A 22,373-nucleotide genomic window follows, 5' to 3' on the forward strand; every position below is an offset into this window, starting at 1 on the left:
ATGGTGGAGTGCATTAGAGTTTAAGTTTTTCCCAGGAGTTTTGAGTGGACCCCTGGAGTGGCATAAAGTGTGCACTGGCGTAACGAAAAGTGAGGTGGCCTCCCTGCACGGTACTTAGAGGGGCCCCTCCGGGCTCAATCAGGAGCTCTCCGGCCACAGTGCAGTGCCGAGGGGTCTCCTTGGAGCTAGAGGCTCCCCCGCACCGCGAGGGCGGCGGGGGCCTGTGTTACGCCCCTGAAAGTGTGCCCAGAGCCCTGCAATTACTCCAAATGTTTGGACAATTATCAGGCTAAGTGTCTGCAAACCTAAGGTCTACCCAATCAAGTCTAAGAAGGCCAATCTGTAATGGGCCTCAGACAGGACAGTGTCCTGGGACGGGTCCTGCTGCTTATGAATATGTGTTGACCTCCCAGATCAGCAGGCTGCAAAACATTCCTTGCCTTTTGGTCCCCGCTTTATCCATCATTAATGGGTAGGGTGTACCTTTTACTGTATCAACTCCTAAACAACCCAGACTATATACCTTTTGAATTCCTTACCTGCCTCACCAGATTCAAACGTTTCTCTAGCTTGTGCCTGTATTATGGAATGCCATGGTCGGGGCCCCAAATTCCAATAAAATAATGGTGGCGTGGCAGTGGATAAGGCAGCATACTATTGTGCAGCATTTGCGACATAGAGATATAGGCAATTGGAGTTACTCATCACTACACTTTCTATACATTGGGAAAATCAATCCAGCCGTCCCACACCGAAAACTGTGAAATAGATTATGGCAACGGTTCCTACATTATAGGCTGGTTTGGCCAGCTCACAAAAAAATCCACTTTGGTTAGGCAATAAAATAAAATACGTCAACGTCTTAGAAGGCTTTTGCTAATAGTACAATATTGGGATGTCGTAGCTATGGGATGTTAGGGTGGGCACCACCATTTATTTACTCATCTGCAGATGTTTGGAAGACCTTTACATACACAAACACCACATTTTCAAATACTTATAACTAAGAACGCTCTTTACCATTATATATTAAAGTTCATATTGATCTTCCGGATTTCAGTTCTCTGGAGGCAAATTTATTTATGAGACATGTGTCGCAGAAGATATCCAATCTGTATCAATCACGAATAATACACACACTGGACACTTTCCATGGGAAACAGCAATTACTACACGGATTTTACCAAACAGTACCATCACATCGCATGCGTTACAATGCATGCGATGTAACAACTCGTAGCCATTACTACGCATAACGTTACATCGCGTGCGCTTTCACAACGCATGCGATGTAATGGCTATCCACGTTGGCAGGAAATGGAGGCCACCGAGTCGTTGCACAGGGATGACACAGCTGGGGAGAGAGGAACCATGAGGAGAGTGAGGTAAGTAGGATTGCGCTTGCGGTGGGAGTTACTTTTGTTGTGGTGTTGTAATGTTTGTGTGGTGTTGTGTAGTGTAGTGTAGTGTTTTAGGCTTTAGGGTAGTGTCGGGGGGTCGTGCAGGGTAGTGTTTCAGGGTGGGGTCCGGACTGGGGGTAGGAGCAGGGTCATGCTGGGGGTAGTGCTTTAGGGTTTAGGTTAGTGTTGTAGTGTTTGTGTAGTGATTTAGGATTTAGGGTAGTGTTGGTGTTTGTGTAGTGTTTTAGGGTAGTGTTTGTGTAGTGTAGTGTAGTGTTTTAGGGTTTAGGGTAGTGTTGTGTTTTAGGGTTATGGGTAGTGCTGTAGTGTTTTAGGGTAGTGTTAGTGTAGTGTTTTTGGGTTTAGGGTAGTGTTGTAGTGTTTGTGTAGTGTTTAGGGTAGTGTTATAGTGTTTGTGTAGTGTGTTAGGGCTGTGTTGTAGTGTTTGTGTAGTGTAGTTTTAGGGTTTAGATTAGTGTTTTAGGGTTCAGGGTAGTGTTGTAGTGTTTGTGTAGTGTAGTATTTTAGGGTTTAGGGTAGTGTTTGTGTAGTGTAGTGTTTTATGGTAGTGTTGGGGGCCGTGCAGGGTAGTCTAGTGTTATTATAGGGAGTAGTTGTGCAAGGGTAGGGTAGGGTAGAGTCACTTTCCTTGCAAACTTTAACCACAAGAATAGCTTAACCACGCATGCCTTTGCATTGTAATAGCATGCGGGGTAAAGGCATAGTAGTGGTACAAGTTTGCGATGTAATGGCATGTCGTTGTCATTGACATCGCGTAGTAATACCCGCGTTGTAATGGCAGGTGTAGTATTGGTATGCGATGTAATGACATACATGTGGGGACCCTTAGAGACGGAGAATGGCAATCGGCCGAGATGTTTCAAGAGGTATCAATCACGAAATAATTTTGTATAACCCAACTTAAATACATAGACTCCATATTCTTACGCATCAGTGTTTAAGGCATCTCGGGTGAATCAGCTCACTTGGATACCTGAGGTATAAGGAGGAACAGGGCGACTTTATTCACACTGTATGGTGGTGCCCCCGGATCAAACCCTTTTGACTGTGGTTGCAACACACAGACTTCAAGAGGTGACTTGGTGAAGATACTAAATTGTCTCTATTATACATACCAACTGATCTGGATACCAACCAACCAGTATACACTTAGGATTCGAAGTCTCGAACAGACGTAGCAAGAAATTGATGTAATAGTTACCCTCTTAGCTTGGAAGGATGGGTAATGGGAATGGACCACTGTATGTCACTAGAGAGCCTTATACACAGCCAGAGGCTGCCTACAAATATGCACAACTTGGGGGAATAGAAACCTGTGTGTCTGTAAAGGACCTGGGGCTGGCTACTGTTTACACATGATCATTTGTCCATGCAAGATAATAAGCACACGATGATTTGCATGTTGTGGGACTTATTTAAAAGTACCACCTCCTATGTAAGAGACTAAATTATACTTTGAACGAATTGTTACTGTGAAGAGGAACATTTTTTGTCTCCTCAATCATTTCTGGTTTAATATACATTTGCCAATCAAATGTTGCAACCAAAAAAATACGTCTATAACTTTTAGAAAGTCAAACACAACAGTCAAATAGTATGGATGTTCACCAGTTTAGAGCGCTAGCTGATAGGACACAAGCAAGCAATAATGGGCTACTGAGCTACACCTGTCACTTCCATGGCTATTATCACAACTGCATAGAGAAGATTGCTAGCAAACTTAAGTGCATGTCCCCTTAAGAAAGGTAGCGTAGGGTTTGGGCGTGCACCACCTCTGTTTATCCAAACTTTTACAATTTTTCCGTGCTGCCTAGGAATCACTCCCCGCCTGGAGTGTGGTTATTAAATCTGGTAGGTAGCAGTCCTATCTGATGTAGGGCTGTCTCCCAGGGCACTGGATATGTGCTGTGATATCCAGCTATGCTTTAAATAAATCGGATTAGACTCAATGTTTACTGCGAAATTTCATTTATTCTTTCGATATCTTTTTTTTTTTTTAAATGTTCAGATCACATTTACTTTTTCTTGTGCGTCATCCTGACAAATCTTTCTTATTGTGCATCTCCAATACATTCTCCTTTCCAATGCATTTCGGCGACATTTTCGCCTTCATCAGGGAAACATTCTAGAATATAAACATACCGTTTTAGTAACTTAATATAAAACAGTGTCCATGGTTCACTTTGGTTACATTCTGTGCTCTCTAATTTTATGCTGCGCCATAATAGCTGGCTTCATTCATTCATTCATAGCTATGCTCGTGATTACTGATAAATTGATTTCACACCATATCTGTATCTGCCCTTGCCTATGGCGATTTCCTAATGTTGAACTGCATTGTTACCACGCTGTTCATGCCGCTTTCTATGGCTGTACCCATTCTACGGGATAGTTTATTTCCATGCTATACCTTTTGCTGTCTTTCCGTGCAGCTCGTACCTACCCCCATGTTACTTAATTGTTAAACTACGCGCCGTGTCTTGTGTTATCCTTATGTGTGGCTCGTCACTAGGAGTCCCTCTGGTGATCATTGCGTTTACTAAGGTTGTGTAACAATTAAAAAAGAAGATATCGAAAGAATAAATGAAATTTCACAGTAAACATTGAGTCTAATCCGATTTATTTAAAGCATAGCTGGACATCACAGCACAGATCCAGTGCCCTTAAGAAAGGTGCCTTTTTGCAAGATTATTATTTTTTTTATTTACAGCTACAGCTCAGGGATTAAACTAATCCAAATAAATCAATGGCACAAGACAAGTTTACCTATCGTTTCACAGCTTCCACATTTTTGAGAGGATTGCCATCACAACCGCAATGGGAGAGATGCACATTAAGATGTACTTGAAGTTATATTGTGGTAAGATAATAGACACTCACGCATTACACTTTAATATTACAAGTGGTTGTCTTTACTTACTTGTATGCAGTTATGAAGTCATTAAAATGAACCCTTACCTTGCATTCTACAACACTTTGATCGGATTCACAGGTAACGTAAATCTCATCGACTGCTCTTCTGAGATTGTCGAAAAGAAAGGCCCAATATCGAGCTCTTAGATCAACTTTTCGAGGATGTCTCGTTTTGGTTGGACTCTTATCAAGATTTTTATCTCCAACAGATGCTGACATTATTTTAAGATCAAGTGTGGTGTTCTGTAAAAAAGAAAAACTACTAGCATACAACGTTCAATCTTAGTTTACACACTAAAAGTTTATTTTTCCACAAACGTGTCAAAGACATAATTAAATAAAAAAGGACACTGTTCCATTGCAAACTCACCAAATACTGTGTTCCTTAAACAAAGAATCTTGTATTTGCTATCTAAATACCACATCCTCCGGCTGCAGATTCATCTACTGTATGAATACAGTGTTATCTGGTATGACACGCCACGATTTTAACTTTGAGCTTCAAAACAAAATATTTTTAAGCATCCCAAAGGTGGTGTATTAGCATATGGTGACTTCGATTTGATCTTGGTTAATTAGTCTCACTTATTACGTTAAGGCAACTGTTTTGTGATAGTATTTACATTATGCAAGGTAAAAAAAAATTCCCAGATGAAGAGTGAGGAAAAGATAACTTACTTACCTGTAAGAACAATAGTTACTTACCTGTAATCTGTGGTTCTCCAGTATTGGTGTCTTTCATAGATTCACATGCCTGAATCATTCCCCGTCGTCGGAGTGGGAGTCCCACGGTACATAAAATAGCAATAACATGCCATAATATCATAGTAAAAACCAGTAATTCCCAACCAGAATTAAAGTAGCCCAAGCTACAGGAGAAAAAACTTCCACACTCATGACCATCCTAGTCATTTTGTATAGACCAAACTGCAGCCAATTAGGCGACAGCACCCACCAGAAGGTTCTCCATAGAGGCTCAGGCTCTCAGATTTTCTCGCAAGGAGTGATGGTAAACCAATGTAGCCTAAGAGCCTCCGAGGGGAGGTGGGCAGGTTGCATGTGAATCTATGAAAGACACCAATACTGGAGAACCACAGATTACAGGTAAGTAACTATTGTTCTTCTCCAGTATTAGGGGTGTCTTTCATAGATTCACATGCCTGAATCAGAGTAGATAGCAGTACACATCCGTGTCTGGAAGACGCTCTTTGTAGCATAAGCTGGTAAATATGATATGCACATAACCATGAAATCACTAAAAGCATGATAAAATGCAAATACTTGAGCTGTGCACAATAAAATAAGCATAACAAATGCCTGACAGCAGTAAAAGGAGGTAGAAAACAGAGGCTCACCTTATTTGAAAAGATTACGCAGAACTGCTTGACCCACTGAAGAATCGGTCTCGCTGGCTGCATCCAAACAGTAGTGTTTGGTGAAAGTATGCCGACTGGCCCAGGTCGCCGTTCTGCAGATGTGCTGGAGAGGGACTCCAGCGAAAAGAGCAGTTGAGGAAGACACTGCCCTTGTAGAGAGCGCTCTAGGAGCTGCTTGCAAAGGTCGTCCTGCTTGTGTATGGCAAAAGTCAATAGCTGCAGAGATCCATCTCGCAATTGTTTGCTTAGATACTGCTTGGCCTTCACGAATCGTACCAAGGTGATAAATAGTTGATCAGATTTGCGCAACATAAAAGTTCTCTGCAAATAGAACTTTAAACATCTCTTAATGTCCAGTGTATGCAATGCCCTTTCTGCAGGGGATTGTGGGTTAGGAAAGAATGTCTTTAAGATGACAGGCTCGTTAAGGTGGAAGTCCGAAGGCACCTTAAGTATAAATTATGGATTTGTGCGGAGCACCACTGAGTCATTTGTGAACTGTAAGAAAGGATGATGAACTGTGAAAGCCTGGATATCACTGACTCTTCTAGAGGAAGTCAAAGCCAATAAAAGTGACACCTTCCACGTAAGAAATTTCAAATCGGCTTTGTGGATAGGCTCAAAAGGATGGCGCATGAGTTGCGCTAACACTACATTAAGATGCCACGATGGTGGTGGACGACGTACCGGAGGGAACATTATGAAAAGACCTTTGAAGAATTGTTGTATAATTCTTGAAGAATAAAGAGAAGTGGTCCCATCTTGTCAGTATCTTGAAATCGCTGTCAGGAAAACCTTTAGGGTTTCACGAGACAATCCTGATTTTGCCAGATGTAGGAAAAAAGGTAAGATTTGCTCTGGTTTAGCCAAAAGAGGATGAACTCCAGCTAAACGACACCAGATACAAAAACGTTTCCATTTGAGACTGTACGTCTTCATAGTAGCAGGTGCTCTTGCTTTGGCTAGTACTTCTTTACAATCTGCAGGAATGTTTAGGTGGGCGAACTCAAGGTATTCAGGCGCCAGGCCGCTAACTTCAGAGATGTCGGGTCCGGATGGTAAATCTGACAGTCCTGGATGGAGAGCAGGTCCGCAGTTGGACGCAACTGGATTGGTTCGCACTCCGATAGGAGAAGGAGCTCGGTGAACCAATATTGGCGAGGCCATCTGGGGCAATAAGAATCAGCCGACACGGTTTTTTCTTCATCTTCCGCAGGACTCTGGGAACTAACGGTATTGGTGGAAAAGCGTAGGCATATATTTGAGACCAGTTGATCGAAAACGCATTCCCCCGAGTGTCTTTGTGGGGATGCCAACTTGCAAAAAACAGGCATTTGCTGTTCTTCTTGGTCGCAAAGAGGTCTAGATCTGGATGACCCCACTGCCGAAAGATCCAATCCACTGTCTGCTGATGAAGTTCCCACTCGTGAGTGGACACTGTTGTCCTACTGAGAGTGTCTGCAAGAACGTTCTCTGTTCCCGGTACATGAACCGCCAGAAGATTGATTCTGTGCCGTATTGCCCATGCCCATAGCTCCTGGGCTTCCTGAGACAAAAGAGCCAATCTTGTTCCTCCCTGTTTGTTGACATAGTGGAACTTGTCCTATTGTCCGTGCGAACCAATACAGTGGCTCCTTGAATGATTGCTCGAAATGATTTGAGGGCAAGGAAGATGGCTCTCAGCTCCAACAGATTGGCGTGCCAACATTTCTGCTGAGGGCTCCATTTGCCGCTGATTGTCAGTCCCTGAAGATGAGCTCCCCAGCCCTCGAGGGATGCGTCCGTGGTGATCGTAAAGTTTGGTGCATCCTGAAGGAACGCGCAGACCTGTTGCAGATTCCTTCTTTGCATCCACCAGAGAAGGGAACCTCGCATGCGAGGGGTGATCTGGATGAGGTCCTCGAATGAACCCGAAACCTGCAGCCATTGTAAGCGGAGTTCTTCTTGAAGAGGCCTCATTCTGAGACAGCAATTCGGTATCAACAGAATGCAAGACGATACCATCCCCAGAAAGGATTTGAAATGTCGGACTGAAACGGACTTTTTGAAAGTAGATGTCGAGCCATGTCCTGTATTCTGACTTGTCTTTCGTCCGACACGAAGGCTTGGAGCAGCTGGGTGTCTAGGGACGCTCCCAAGAAAGCTCGTCTTCAGGATGGTACCAACTGGGACTTGCTGACGTTGATGGAAAGGCCCAGAGATTGTGAGAGAGCTAGACACTGTTGTAAATGGTTGTCTGTGTCTGCGTAAGAACTGGCCTTGATAAGGCAGTCGTCCAAATATGGAAATATGTGTATTCCCTCCAGCCAGAGGTGTGCTGCTACCGGAGCCAGGACCTTTGTAAAGACCCTGGGTGCCGAGCGAAGTCCAAAGGGAAGGAACTTGAATTGATAATCCCTGCCAGCCACTCTGAACCGCAGGAACTTTCTGTGCCGAGGTGAGATGGGGATGTGGAAATACGCATCTTGAAGATGCAAGGTGGATATGTAGTCTCCAGCCGATAGGAGATGCAGTATTTCCTGTAGCGATAACATTCTGAACGTTAGTTTCTTCAGATATTTGTTTAGCGCACAGAGATCCAGAATTGGACGCCAGTCTCCGGACTTCTTTATTAGAAAAAATCTGTAGTAGAATCCTGTTCCCCTCAGAGTTTGAGGAACCTTCTCGATTGCTCCTTTCTTCAACATCAAATTGATTTGGGTAAACAGCTCCTTTAGATGAGCTGGAGGTGGTCCCCTTGGTGGAACGTTCAGAGGAAACTGTTCGATTTCGAGGGCATGGCCCTTGGCCACAATGTCCAGGACCCACCTGTCCGATGTTATCGATGACCATTTTGAGTAGAATTTTGATATTTGTCCTCCAATTTTTGCATGAGATTGGGACGGAAGCGGTGGCAGGTGATAAGGCTCATTGTCGTTTATCCTTTCCGCGGTAGGCCGGTCTCCTCTTGTTCTGGGAATAATTTATGTTTTGTTGAGCAAAGGATTGATAACGCTGTGTTTGATAGCGTTGATTCCCCTGCCTGTAAGAGGACTGTTGTGAATATCCGCCTCGGTTAGAGAACGATCCACGTCCTCTCGCTCCTTGAAAGGGCGGCTTACGAAATTGCAGGGTGCCCAAGGATTTAGCGGTTTCTGTATCCTTTTTGATTGTCTGCAGGGCTTCTTCCACTTGCGGACCAAACAGAAACTCTCTGTCATAAGGCATATCCAATACCTTTGTTTGCACTTCTTGACGGAACGAAGTGGAGCGTAGCCAACCTTGTCTACGCAGGACAGCAGCACCTGCCAATTGCCTGACGCCAGTTGAAGCCACATCAACAGCAGAATCAATCATCTCAGCCGAGATCCTTTCACCTTCCTGTAGGATTCTTTGCGCTTCAGACTTAGAAGATTCTGGAAGTTGGTCTATGTATGGCGAGATATCTGACCACATCTGCCGGTCATATCTGCCCAGGATGGCCAATGAGTTAGCAGCTCGGACCGTGGTAGCTGCCATCGTTGAAACACGCTTGCCAATGGCATCCAGGCGCCTACCGTCTCTATCAGGTGAAGCCGCGATTGGAGATGAAGGGTTCCTAGATCTCTTTTGTGCAGCTAGAACGATTACTGAATCCAGTTTTGGTTGTCCTACAAGGCAAGCAGGGGACCTTATACTTTTTATCAATCCTTGGCAGGACCGGAGGAATGGAAGCCGGGTTAGACATGACCTTAATCCTCTCCTTCCAGATGAAATCTATAATAGGTATAGACTTCGCTTGCTTCCTTGGCTGGTCTTTAAAATCATATAGGAAGCATTCCTGTTCTGTATGCTCCATATGAATGTGGACGTTTCGTGGCCCGCTCCATTAAAAGGTGGAATCCACCCACGTCCACTGGAGGTGAATCTGAAGTAGCCGGTGGCGAAGGAGAAGGAGTATGAACCTGGTAATCATCCCACTCCGACATCAATGACTCATTATCGACTTCTCCTTCTTCTCTTTCTTCTTCGTCTGAAAAACGTTGTTCGTCCAGCTGATTGGATGATACAGGTGGAGGAGACCTTGGAGGTCTGAGGTCAGGCAAAGACGTCTCAACCACAGGTTTAGGAGGTACAGATCCTGCTGACTCTGATGTCGGAAACCGCCTGTAATAGTCATCTAGCATGCATTGAAGGTTGGTGAGCAATGCTATTGACACCTGAGCTGAAGGGACATTTGTCACGGTTGATGTCATTTGCTCAGGCGAATGCTGATCTTTTTGGTCGTCCTCTTAATATTTTATATTCAATTCGGAAGGACTTGTCGCCGTTCCAAAGGTTTCCTCAATAACAGAATCCTCATCACTGTCCTCAGAATCCAGTAGGTTGTCTGGAACCTGCAGAGGTATTTTTTGTGGTGAAATATGTAGAGGAGATAAAGGTTCCAAGGTTGAACCACGTCTCTGAAGTAAAGACGGTTTTGGCGTCAACAGAAAAGCCGTAGACGGCGACCACACTTGCAAAGTGGTACAAGAAGATAGCGGTGGCGTCGACGGGGGTTCTACCAAAGGACTCGTCGACTTGGGTTTGGCGGTAGACGACAATGAGGTCGTCGTTGACGGTACAGTTATCGTAGTCGACAATAATGGCTCCGTCGACGGTGGTGTCTATCGCCGACGATGTTGTCTTCATCGACGCGGTGGTCTTCATCGACGCTGTTGTCTTCGTCGACGATGTTGGCTTACTCGACGATGGTATCTTCGTCGACATCTTCGTCAACATTGTGGTAGTCGACGGTGGCAATCCACCGGGTGAAAGACACATCAATATGCCGAGAGCTGACACCGGCATATTGATGTGTCTTTTACCCGCTGGATTGCGGTGCCGTTCGTGTGCTGTCTCGCCTGAGGGCATGGTGTTTTTCAATTAATACGCGGCGGCCCTGCCGCGGAGGCATGCACCACCTCAAATGCTGGGGGTCACGGGACTTTGCATCACCGAAGACTGATGTGAAGCGGTACCATGGGATTAATGGACACACAGTATTCTGGGGCCCATACAGGGCTGTATATTTTTCAGCTGTGGCGCCCCCATCCAGGGAATCAACACTTAGTACAAATCCCACAATGCAGCGTTCACACTCATTTGAGTTTTTTTCAATTAACAGTGGGAGTGTTGAGCGCCAAGGACAGTCGAGCCTCTGATGACGAGCAAACGGCTCAGAAACGCGTCAGGCGAAGAACGACTGAGAGCTGACACCGGCATATTGATGTGTCTTTTACCTGCTGGATTGCGGTGCCGTTCGTGTGCTGTCTCGGTGAATGGTGCTCATGTAAAGCGCTCTGACCCCTTCGGGTTGAATTAGCGCTACATAAAACAACAAAAAACAACAAAAAAGGTGTATGAAGCTTCACTTTTTTCAAGTTGGCACTCACATTTATTATTATTTTCTTTTAAACCACAGATTACAAATGTATGAATGTGCCTATTTGCTACTTTTATTAGAATAACGTTGTTAAGATTCATTAATATAGGTTCTTTTTTTAGGCCGGGAAGGTGGCTGGGTGTGCTTAACGCCCGTTGCTGACTAGTTGTATTTATTTATTTGTAGGGTTTTATATAGCGCTAACTAGACTCTGAGGTATCAGAGCGCTTTACATAGATGTGGACATAGTAAATTAGTGATATATAAGTAGATCCAAATAAATAGGAAAGGGTGGCATACACATCTACAAAAAACAGTTGGCCAGTGATGGATAATATGTAAAGAAAAAAAATAGTAATGAAACGGGTACAGGAGAACAAAACACAAAAAAACAGAAATGAAGGAAACAGTGAACAAAAAGGGTGGTGGGGGATGGGGAATTGATCCTGTAGCTGGAATGAATTCAAGCCCTACATACCTGCTAATAATATCAGGAATCCCTTACGAGACATGTAAGCAGATCCTTAAGCAGATCCTTAATCCGGTCTGGGTCACGGCATCGCAGCACCAGGGGCCGGCCTCACTCTCCGAGCTGGAGTGATCTTGCTGTAGAGAGGGCCAGTAGAAGGGGACAAAATGGCTGTCACGCACCAAACCATCCCCACCAATAAGATGTTGGTGAGGTTCACAGATAGGGGAGTCTGCCTTGAGGTGCAACTCAGGCTGCCGGACGAAGACAAAGACAGGATGCATGCGGCGTGCCCGCACACAATCACCACCGCCAAGATGGAGGACTCCAGTCCTATAGATCTCCACCATCGAATGGAGGCCTGCAGATTCTGTAGACCCTGCCAATAATCAGGGGAGGAAGCCAAACTCTAGATGCTGGTCACATGGAGGGGCAGTCAAGGGGGAGAAAGGGTGGAACAAGGGAGCTCGTCGCTCTCTCCCACAATGCCAGGGAATCACTCGGGATACAATGGCTACAGCAGCTCGGAGTTCTCTTGCTGCCTAGAGTGTGAGAAGCGTCTCAGTGCCAAGGCAGCTGCTACAGGAAGCGTAGAGAGAGGCAGTCGCAGTAGGAAGTAGAGCAACAGTGGCCAAGCCCGGAAGGTAGGTGGCGGCCCTGGACTACAACGGAGGGGTGATCCCGAGCCAATCTCCTCTCAGCTGCTCCCAGCAGCTCAACCGTGCATTTGGCCATCTTGCTAGGTTTCCACTAGAGACCGTCTCTCCCGATATGGATTGCAGGTGAATACAGAACAAACTCAGTGCAAAATCTTAGTAAATCTCCCCCTTAGTGTGACATTTTCTCGAGAGTGAAACCAAGCAATGAAGTACATGGAAAGAGATAAATATTGGAAATCACACCCTCTCGATCAATAAGACCTACAATATCTTGAAACTGCTTCAAAACCCCTGAAATGGAAAGTTAAGCTACTGATATGATTTGTGTTCCCAGAAGATATAAAAGTAAAGAAATAATCCTAAAACATCTCATACCCCCAAGCCCTTGCACTTTATTGCTCCATAATACAGCTAAGCACATCCTGTTGAAAACAAATGAACACAGGGCAGATATCTTGATGTTGCAGACAGTACAATAATAAGCAAAATCACTTAAAGCTGGAATTTTTACATTTTATCTGTACATACTACAAAGAACAAATATAAATAGAAAGCAGTTTTAAAAGTGTTCTGGAGGTGATCTATGAGTGACTAACACTTAAAGTAAACATATACAGAAACGACATCACGCCTTCTCAAGATCTCTGCAACTTTCTGGCCACCTTTTTTCACCGTAAGATCGTCGACATACACGACAGCTTCGGCGCTCAGAACTCGTACCCCACCACCGAACCTACACCCCCCACCACCACCCTGTGCGCCTGGACTCAGGTCAGCACGGAAGATACCACCCACACGATGAACACCATCCACTCAGGCTCCCCAGCCAATCCCTGCCCACACCACATCTTCAACAAGGCCGACTCCATCATCGCACCCAAACTTCGGGACATCATCAACAACTCCTTCATATCCGCCACCTTCCCGGAGAGCTGGAAGCACGCAGAGATCAGCGCCCTCCTGAAGAAACCAACCGCAGACCCCTCAGACCTCAAGAACTTCCGCCCCATCTCGCTCCTCCCCTTCCCTGCAAAAGTCATCGAGAAAACCGTCAACAAACAGCTGACAGCCTTCCTGGAGACGAACGGCTCCCGCGACCCATCGCAGTCCGGATTCCGAGCGAACCACAGCACCACGACCGCCCTCATCGCGGCCACCGACGACATCCGGACCCTGCTCGACAACGGAGAAACCGCCGCCCTCATCCTGCTCGACCTTTCGGCCGCGTTCGACACGGTCTGCCACCGCACCCTGACAACCCGCCTCCGCCACGCCGGGATCCAAGGAAAGGCCCTGGAATGGATCACCTCCTTCCTCTCCGACAGAACCCAAAGAGTCCGTCTCCCGCCCTTCCTCGCAGAAGCCACCAAGATCATCTGCGGCGTACCTCAAGGCTCCTCGCTCAGCCCCACCCTCTTCAACGTCTACATGAGCCCCCTCGCAGCCCTCACACGCAAGCACAACCTCAACATCATCTCCTACGGCGACGATACCCAACTGATCCTCTCCCTCACCAACGACCCCACCTCCGCCAGAGCCAGCTTAGAGGACGGAATGAAAGACATCGCAGACTGGATGAAGCTCAGCCGCCTGAAACTGAACTCAGACAAGACGGAAGTCCTCATCCTCGGCCCATCCATCTCCGCCTGGGACGACTCCTGGTGGCCCCCTGCTCTGGGCCCCCCACCCAAGCCCACGGAGCACGCACGCAACCTGGGCTTCATCCTTGACTCCTCCCTCACGATGGCCAGGCAAGTTAACGCCGTTACCTCCTCCTGCTTCATTACACTCCGCATGCTCCGTAAGATCTTCCGCTGGATCCCCACTGGAACCAGGAGAACGGTCACCCAGGCCCTCGTCACCAGCCGTCTGGACTACGGGAACGCCCTCTATGCTGGGACCACCGCCAAACTACAGAAAAAACTCCAGCGCATCCAGAACGCCTCAGCACGACCCGTCTTGGACATCCCCCGACACAGCCACATCTCCGCCCACCTGAGGGACCTGCACTGGCTCCCCGTCAGCAAGAGGATCAGGTTCAGACTCCTCACCCACGCACACAAGGCTCTCCACGACTTGGGACCCGAATACCTCAACAACCGCCTCATGTTCTACATGCCAACCCGCCAGCTCCGCTCCGCCAGCCTCGCCACCGTCCCACGGATCCGCAGAACCACCACCGGAGGAAGATCCTTCACCTACCTGGTGGCCAAGACCTGGAACACCCTCCCCACCCACCTACGACTCACCCAGGACCATCTCTCCTTCAGGAAGCAACTCAAGACCTGGCTTTTGGAGCAGTAGCAGCCCCCCCCCCCCACCCCCCAGCGCCTTGAGACTCTAGTGGGTGAGTAGCGCGCTTTACAAATGTTCTTGATTGATTGATTGATTGAAATGGCATGTTACAATGAATACATTCAATTTTATATTCAGTCCTATTTAGTATCAGGTCCAGGCCTTTGCAGACTCTTTGCAAAACCAACTAATTGCCAATTTTTCTCTGGAAAAGGTGTCAACCATAGTGTCATGATCTGGCATAGGGCGCCTACCTTACTACATCTCCCAGAATGCAATCCTAAGGGGAGGAGTACAGGGTATATACCACTGCTTACCACCGGGGCGCGCTGTATGTGATTGTGAATTCTGAACTTGGCTTGCTTCGTAACAGTTCTGAGGAGAGGAGCTGCTTATTTCAGAATCTTGGAGGAAAATAGAACACGAGTCCGTGTTTCCTAATTTATGTACCTGAGAGTTGCCTGGAAAATACTTGTTGCATGACGAACTTCGTTACAGTGCTTTCCCGCTAGCGGCTGCAGGGGGAAAGAAACTTGGTGTTCTCGGCTGAGACACGTGTTGTGTAGAGACTCAGGAAGCGGAGGATAATTAAATAGTAGCTTCGCTCCTTTCACCCTTCTAGCTTGTGGCTTCAGCGAGGAAGGGTTTTGTGGCGTGTTTCCCGGCTGGGACACGATTCAGAAAAGGGATTTTGTCTGCAAGAAGCGACGGTTACTTTGGGTGTTTGCCTCATCGTTTTGCTGCGACAGGGAGGAAGTGCAGCCCTTTTGGATATCGAGAGGAGGAAACATTAGAAACCTGTACAAGCAGTGCACAGGCTATTTTGAAGTCCGTTGGCTACTTTGGAAAACAGTACGTATTACATTGAGGAGCTCCAGAGCACTGTTTTCAGTAAACCCTTTAAAACAAAGGCTTAAGGGTTTGCGCTCATGGGAGTCAAGTCTTCAAGCTGGTAAGCCTCGGATGAGGTTGGACTTGTTCCTATTTCAGAACTTATTTTATGTGTTCCGTTTAGTTGGGCCAGCTAGGAATACTGTATTTTTTGGTTCTTTTTCTATTGCTCTCTTTTGGATGAACTGGTATGGTTTTCAATGCTGTACTGAATCCTTCAGCTTCAGAGCCCTGGAATGACATTTAGTTTCCTACAGAGAAGTGTGAGCTTCCGGGTTACTGGAGAGAGTCCTGTTATAATTTCAAGGGAAAGGAATTAAGGGTACGTTTTCTGTATGTACATTTGTGGTAGTATCATTCAGTATGAATGTGAACCAATAGTAAATCTTGGTTTGGTTTTTAGGAAGCTAGTGTAAATATATAAGAGACGAATTGAAGAAGAGAGGAAGGGCTCACCTCCTGATCCAAGTGGTAGGTAGAGGTTCATTAGCGAGAATGAAACGAGAGTAGTTAGGATATATGTTTTAATGCTCTTCTTTTGTCATTTCAGCTATCCCTTCCGTTCCTGTCCCTTCCCTTACCTTTCCCTCGCTTGATTACCTTTGTGCTCTGTGAGTTATACTGGTCAGAGCGTGGGGAAATCAGGAGGTGGACCCCTTTCAGCATCACCCTGATCCTGAGGAGGAATAACCGTGACACCTAGGGTGAGTTAACTGACTGTTGCTTTCCACCAGTGCCTGATAGCAGCTTTGCTTTCAGTCTTGAGCTGCGACGTGTTTTGGTGCTTCAGCCGGGGAGGAAGGAAAAAGTGTATAGCCGCAATTTAAAGATGTGTCATAGTGCATGGAGAGCCACAGGCAGTTCTCCTCATAGTTTCTCACGCTGGCTCACAGCATTTTTTGCTTCTTACGGGGCACCTCGCATGCTGTTTTATGGGGGCCCAGCCGCCAGCCGGAGCAGCAGCAATGCCTTCTATTGTGAGGATAGTAAAATGAAAACATCCTACATAGTCTCAGTCACCGACGCTGACAACACTGAAGTCCGGTAAGCACGCACACAGTACACTGCCACTGAGGACCCAAATGGACAATATGACACCAATCCCACACTCTCTCTGTGCCTGCAGCCAGCATCACAATAGGAAAATCAATATTTAATTTGCCCACTACTTCGCTCATAGTTGTAGCTCAGTTCTTACTGTGGATCACGCTATTCAGTAATTCTGTCAAAGGCGGATCTATTCGGCTAAACATTTAGATTTGGTGCTAGAATACACACCAGGTAATTCATCAACTCGTGTTCTAAAGTTTACGGCGGCGATAGCAAGTTGGGTGTACTACCATACCCTGTGTATGGCTTACGGCTATGAAGTTCCTAAATAGGCAGCCAGGAGTTTCCAAAGAAAGAATATCCCGCTCTTTCCTACAATTAAATCAATTTGATTGTGACTGGTATACTGTGACTAACAGTGGCTGGTGGTTATACGGACTGTGTTCGTTCTGTAGTTCTTCTTCCCCTCTGCAGTGTGACTCTCCACTGGTGACGAATAGCCCTCTCACCACTGTCTCCTGACTGCATGATGAGGCAGTGCATTCTCCCTCACCTAGTGGACTCGAGTCGGCCGTCCCGGGCTGCTTAGAAATAATTTGCAGGTGTGGCCAATAATTTAGCTCCTGTGCCCCCTGACAGAGAGGGCGGCCTGGACAGGTTTGAGCACCATCACGCTTTACACATCGTGCTTTTGGACTTTTTGCATTTCTAAGGTAACATCTAAGTTAAGAAAGCTCCACTTAGAAAGAAAGATGCAGCAAAATACCAGCTGGGCAGCAAACTATCTCAGCATCCAGATATATAATACAACAAGTAACATTACACCTACAGCAGTAAAATCTTATGATGGTACCACCATTGGATTCTTGTGCTTTTTTAAACCCGAACTGTACTTGCATGTGTAACCAATTCATGTAATGGCGTGTGTATCCAAATTGCAAACCTGCCTTAAGATCCTTAACGTGGTGCTGTATGTGTAGAAATGCACCTTCTTTTCACTTTTTTAAGCAGAGGCTCCCACACGCGCAGTCTGGTTCATGACGCATATAGCCATGGCTGCAGCGCACAGAGACCCTACACTGCCGCACAAAGAGGAACAAAATTAGAGGGAACATTAGTCATGGCATAACGAGATTGAAGTGACTAAATTATTTTTAGGTCTTGCACTGCGAAAGATCTTTTGTGGGCCTACCAAAAAACTTACAATGAGTTTAACTGCTGCCCACTGCTTACCGTTAGTAGCTTTTACTGTCACTCATTTGCTTGCTTCCAATTAGATAGCTTGCCTTTCACTGCTGGTGTTTGCCCCTCCATTTCTCCGTCTGGTTTCTATCCTTCCACTGCTCACTTTTAGAGGACTACTTTTAACTACTTTTTACTTCTTACTTAGGCACTTCATGGGAGTACATGTATTTTCCAATTTTCATTCTTGTGTGCTTCTTCTTTGTCAAATACCAGTCTCCCTACGTTCCAAATTGTTTGTTCCCTTATGTGCTACTCGCTCTCTTGTGTGCATCTCGCTTCACTCCCTGAATTTCTCTCTCCCTTTTGCACTGCCTATCCTCTATTCCTTTCCCAGGCTTTATTTTTATTGTGTCCCCCTCCCCGTCCAACTCCCAGCTTCTTACGCACCCACCCGCTGCCCCCCACCCCACGACCGCTGTCTTTTTTTACTTTAAAAAAAGAATACAAATATTTTTTCTGGGAGGGACAGGCATCAGATTTTTGCAAGCCTCTCTGCCTTATAAAATTTGCAGTCACTCTACTGAAATTTCATTTTCAAGTAATGTACTAATCTATCTTGATTCTATAGATAAAAAAGGTACATGCATCATTTCATAGGTGCATACATGTATGAGCATATGAAACAACCCAGCTAGAAATCTTTTTTCTTCTCATCTTTCTTAATGTTCCTTTATTTTGCCGGTTATTGACAGTATCAACAAAAAAGCTTTAGTCAATACAGCACAGCATCAGCAAATGGCACTGGCAAAGCCAGTAGATGCATAAGGCGAGACCTTTGCCTATGCCAGTGAGTGTTTGTTTTGTCACAGAAGCCAAGGACAGGGTCAGGTTTACTCTGAATTTTCCCAACATCATCTCCTCTCTCTGCTTATTCACTTTAGTGGGTATCTGCTTTTATGTGGCTCTGCTGATAATCTACATAAAACACTTCACTTTTTAAACAATTATTAGTTAAGGTGGAACTAAATCCTACTAAGCATCACTTAGCTTGTACTGGTAGGAAACAATAATTGATTGTGGCTGATTTTAACTAAAAAAATGTGTGTCCTGTTTCTTTTCATCTCCGTGCCAAGTTAATTTCGGGCTGAGTACATGTAGGAGTACTGACCCAAGTACAATTTTGTGGTGTACCGGAAGGCTCCAGTGCCTCCCTAAGGAGTGACCCATGCCTAAATCTCAATATACGTAGTGCCGCCTACAGAGAAATGTCAACTAACGTGGTTGCAGCTGCCAGAAAATTAGTCAAATTTCTTTAATAACTAAAAAAACTGGGGAATTTAACTGCTGAATTCTGGGGTGTGGTCACAATGGCGCATATGGGAGCTGGTCTTTTCCAAGGTCCGCAGCCACTCGGCGTTCATCCAGCATCAGTAGTAGGCCGGGAAGCCCAGAAACTTTGTAAGCCGATGCAGGGGTATAAGAGGCTAGCCTTATGGGTGCCCGCCAGAGGGCTGTAGGCCAAGGAGGCAGCGGTGAGGCCCGGTTTGCCGTGTGGAGCCCCGTCCAGACTGGTTGTCCTGCGGCTACTGTAGCGTGGGTACCGGAGGAGCCCACACTGTGCTGCACAGAGACACACACACGTGTAGTTCGGTGGTGGTCTTTTTCTTAACCACACCCGGAGCGCCGGGCTATTTATTACCACGTATGGACGTAAGCCAGACGCAACCACCCAACTCATGTACACAAGGGGCAGGGATTACAACCCCCTTGGTTAATAACCATAATGGCGTTGCCCAACATTGGCAACACTACATTCCTCCGTTACCAGGAGATGTGTTGTATTTTTACTTTAATGTATTGCTTGGCCACTGGGGATTCTCTGTTGGAATATTGGGTTTAGAACTCAGAGCTTGTATGTGTCAATAGGAGAGGACTGAGCAGAGAAGTTGGACGTGTTGCTGGGAGCGCCAGACAATAAAGCAGTAATTACACTAACTTGCTCAAGTGTATCTGTACTTAACAAATTGGCGACGATTTGTCAGGAGCAGAACCCACGAACTGTTGTTAATGAACAGACAACTGGCTACCTGAATACTGGAACAATCCTTGGGAACCTCCTATGATACCTAGGATTCATTCACGTCCCTTACCTAGACTTCTTGCTTGCTACAGCTACATCTCTACTTGAACGGATTTTCATGTGGATTTACCTTGCTACACCCTTACTGAAACTAATTTCAATTTCCAAGAGTATGGATACTTGGAACACCATACTTCATTTTCTGTAAGAGTGTGTGTTTTAGGATGGAATACAACTACCTATCTACTGATGTGCTGCGGACCCTGTAAGTTTTCGTTTTTATTAAACTTCTCACGTCGAAATGGAGGCTGTTTACCTTCAAGCTGACCGGTTCGTTCAAATGCCATTCCTGTCGGCACTCTTGAGCCTTCACAATTCTACAGGCGTCATTGCAGCAGCTGGAATCTTCATCATTGGAATTTCACCTAGGAACATCTCATTGAGGCGTTCCTCCCTAAGATTCCTTCGTCGGACATCACCTCGCATTGCACATCTTCACGCAAGCGTCAAGGTCAAGAGACGTGACCTACGTGGCGTGTACGTGGCGCCATTTTGTTTCAATTTATCTTTATTGCCATCTGGACAATCCACACGGAGTGGCAATCATCAAGTTGTGCTGCAATCGGAAAATCGTTTTGTATTCTCTCCTGCAGTGATCGATCCGAACAATTACAGTACGCGGCATTCTTAAGCAGTGTCATGATTTCTTCCTCTCCTGCGGTGATTACCTCATTCATTTACTGTTGGATTTAAGTTACTTTACCAACATGAGCATCAACTTATGTACTACTTTTCATCTGGGTTAAGTACTAGAACTACATCATACATTATATTATTGTACTAGTTTATTTACTCCATTGTGCTTCTTATTCAGGAACTATTGTGGCATGGTTTTATTTTATTAACTTAATTAATTCAATTTATACGAACCACCTAACATGGCAACTCAAAATATTTCAATATCCACTCCACACTCCTTTAGGCCATCCGGTGCGGAACCTTCACTTAAATTAAGTGAATGGAAAGACTATTCGCATATATCGATTTATTACATTCTTTAGGACCTTGCGGTTTAAAAATTTACAATCAAATGCCTAAAACACCTATTGTTGGGGATGCTAATGTTTTTATTGCAGCTTTAAATGACCTTGATACTTATTTCGCACCCAAAGTGTGTATTGGCATAATTAGGTACACATTTTTTCAACGTAAACAGTTTGATGGAGAATCTGTTGATCAATAAGTGGACGAGTTAAGGAAACTAGCTTTGGATTGTAAATTTGGGAATCTTATAGATGATTTCATAAGAGATCAGCTTGTCATGCATTCTAACAATCAAGCTGTTCAAGATAGTTTGTAGGTGAATTGTGACTCCTCTGGTTGACATTATCAGCATTGCTCGCAAAGGAGAAATGTCAGGTAGATGTGCCAAAGAACTTACCGATAAACGTACAAGTTTGAGTGTTGTGGCTAAAGTTAACAGTAAAGTGGTTCAAAAGCAGTACAAATCTCAAACCAGAAAAACTATGGTAAACAAATTCAGATATTATAGGTGCGATAGTAGGAATCATTTAGCCCACAGCAAGTGTCCTGCTTTAGAAAACAAAAGAATACTAATTGTGGTATTATGGGCCATTATGCCAAAGTGGGCAGAAGAAAAAGAGTTGGGGTTAAATGTGTATTAGAGGAATATTTTCCTGAGGATTATTATGATAGAGATTTTGAGGAGGGTAATGTCATTAATATTCTGAATAATTAATTCTTAACATTGATGATAGTGCAACCATGAACAACCCTGAATGTTTTCTTAACTTTGGTGGTGTAGAGAATTAATAAAATGCAGATTCTGGCTCACCATACACTATCATCAATGAAGAATTGTGGAACAGAAAGTTCATACATAAAGTGGGTGATACCTTACTTGAGCCAGATACACATCCTCAAGGATAGTCTGGTGAAACTATTGAAATGCTGAGGTACAGGTGGTTTATTTTCAGGTTCAAAGGAAGAAGTACTAGTGCTAAATTATACATTGCAAAGAAAGGTCCACCAGTATTGGGTTGGGTGGATCAAGGCAAGCTACACATTGTTCTGGATCCCAATAGTGAGGACCAAGTTATAGCGGTGGATGATGGATCATTGATAGCTAACACTATGTCCAGTTTATTTCCTATTTCAATACGCTTTTGGGCAAGCTAAAATATTTTGAGTATCGTATTGTTTTAAAAGAGGGTGCAATTCCAAAAATTCATTAAGTTAGGAATATTCCTATCATGCTCAGGCAGGAAGTGTCAAATGAACTGAACAAATTGGTTGCATCAGATGTCATTAAACCCATCGACGGTTCGGAGAGGATTTCTCCCTTCGTCGTTGCACGTAGTAATGGTAAAATTTGTTTGTGTGTTGATTTACCCCATCTCAATGAAAATATTGTAATTGACCGTTTTCCCTTACCTAAAATCAACGAAATGGTGAGTAGCTTAAAGGGTGCGAAAGTTTTCTCTACAATCGATTTGTCATCGGCGTATAACAAATCTTCTTAACACCTGAATCAAAAAAACCGACAGCCTTCATTACACCTTGTCATAAAACACGTGGAGGCCAGAGAAGATATAAGAGGTTTGAGAGGGATTATTAAACAAAGTCTATAA

The 22,373-nt window shown here is 45.1% G+C and overlaps 1 protein-coding gene across 2 annotated transcripts in view; it reads right to left on the reverse strand.

Annotated features, from left to right (window-relative positions):
* The window catches only part of SCAPER (S-phase cyclin A associated protein in the ER), a 3,246,499-nt gene that overhangs the window by 2,975,190 nt on the left and 248,936 nt on the right, over positions 1 to 22,373 (reverse strand). For both annotated transcript variants that reach the window (XM_078685236.1, XM_078685237.1), the window contains exon 5: positions 4,380 to 4,577. In XM_078685236.1, coding sequence (XP_078541362.1) covers positions 4,380 to 4,577 — 198 coding nt within the window. The remainder of the gene's footprint in view (positions 1 to 4,379; positions 4,578 to 22,373) is intronic.

Source organism: Lissotriton helveticus, chromosome 3_2 (assembly GCF_964261635.1).
Source record: "Lissotriton helveticus chromosome 3_2, aLisHel1.1, whole genome shotgun sequence".
In the NCBI taxonomy this organism is placed as follows: Eukaryota; Metazoa; Chordata; class Amphibia; order Caudata; family Salamandridae; genus Lissotriton; species Lissotriton helveticus.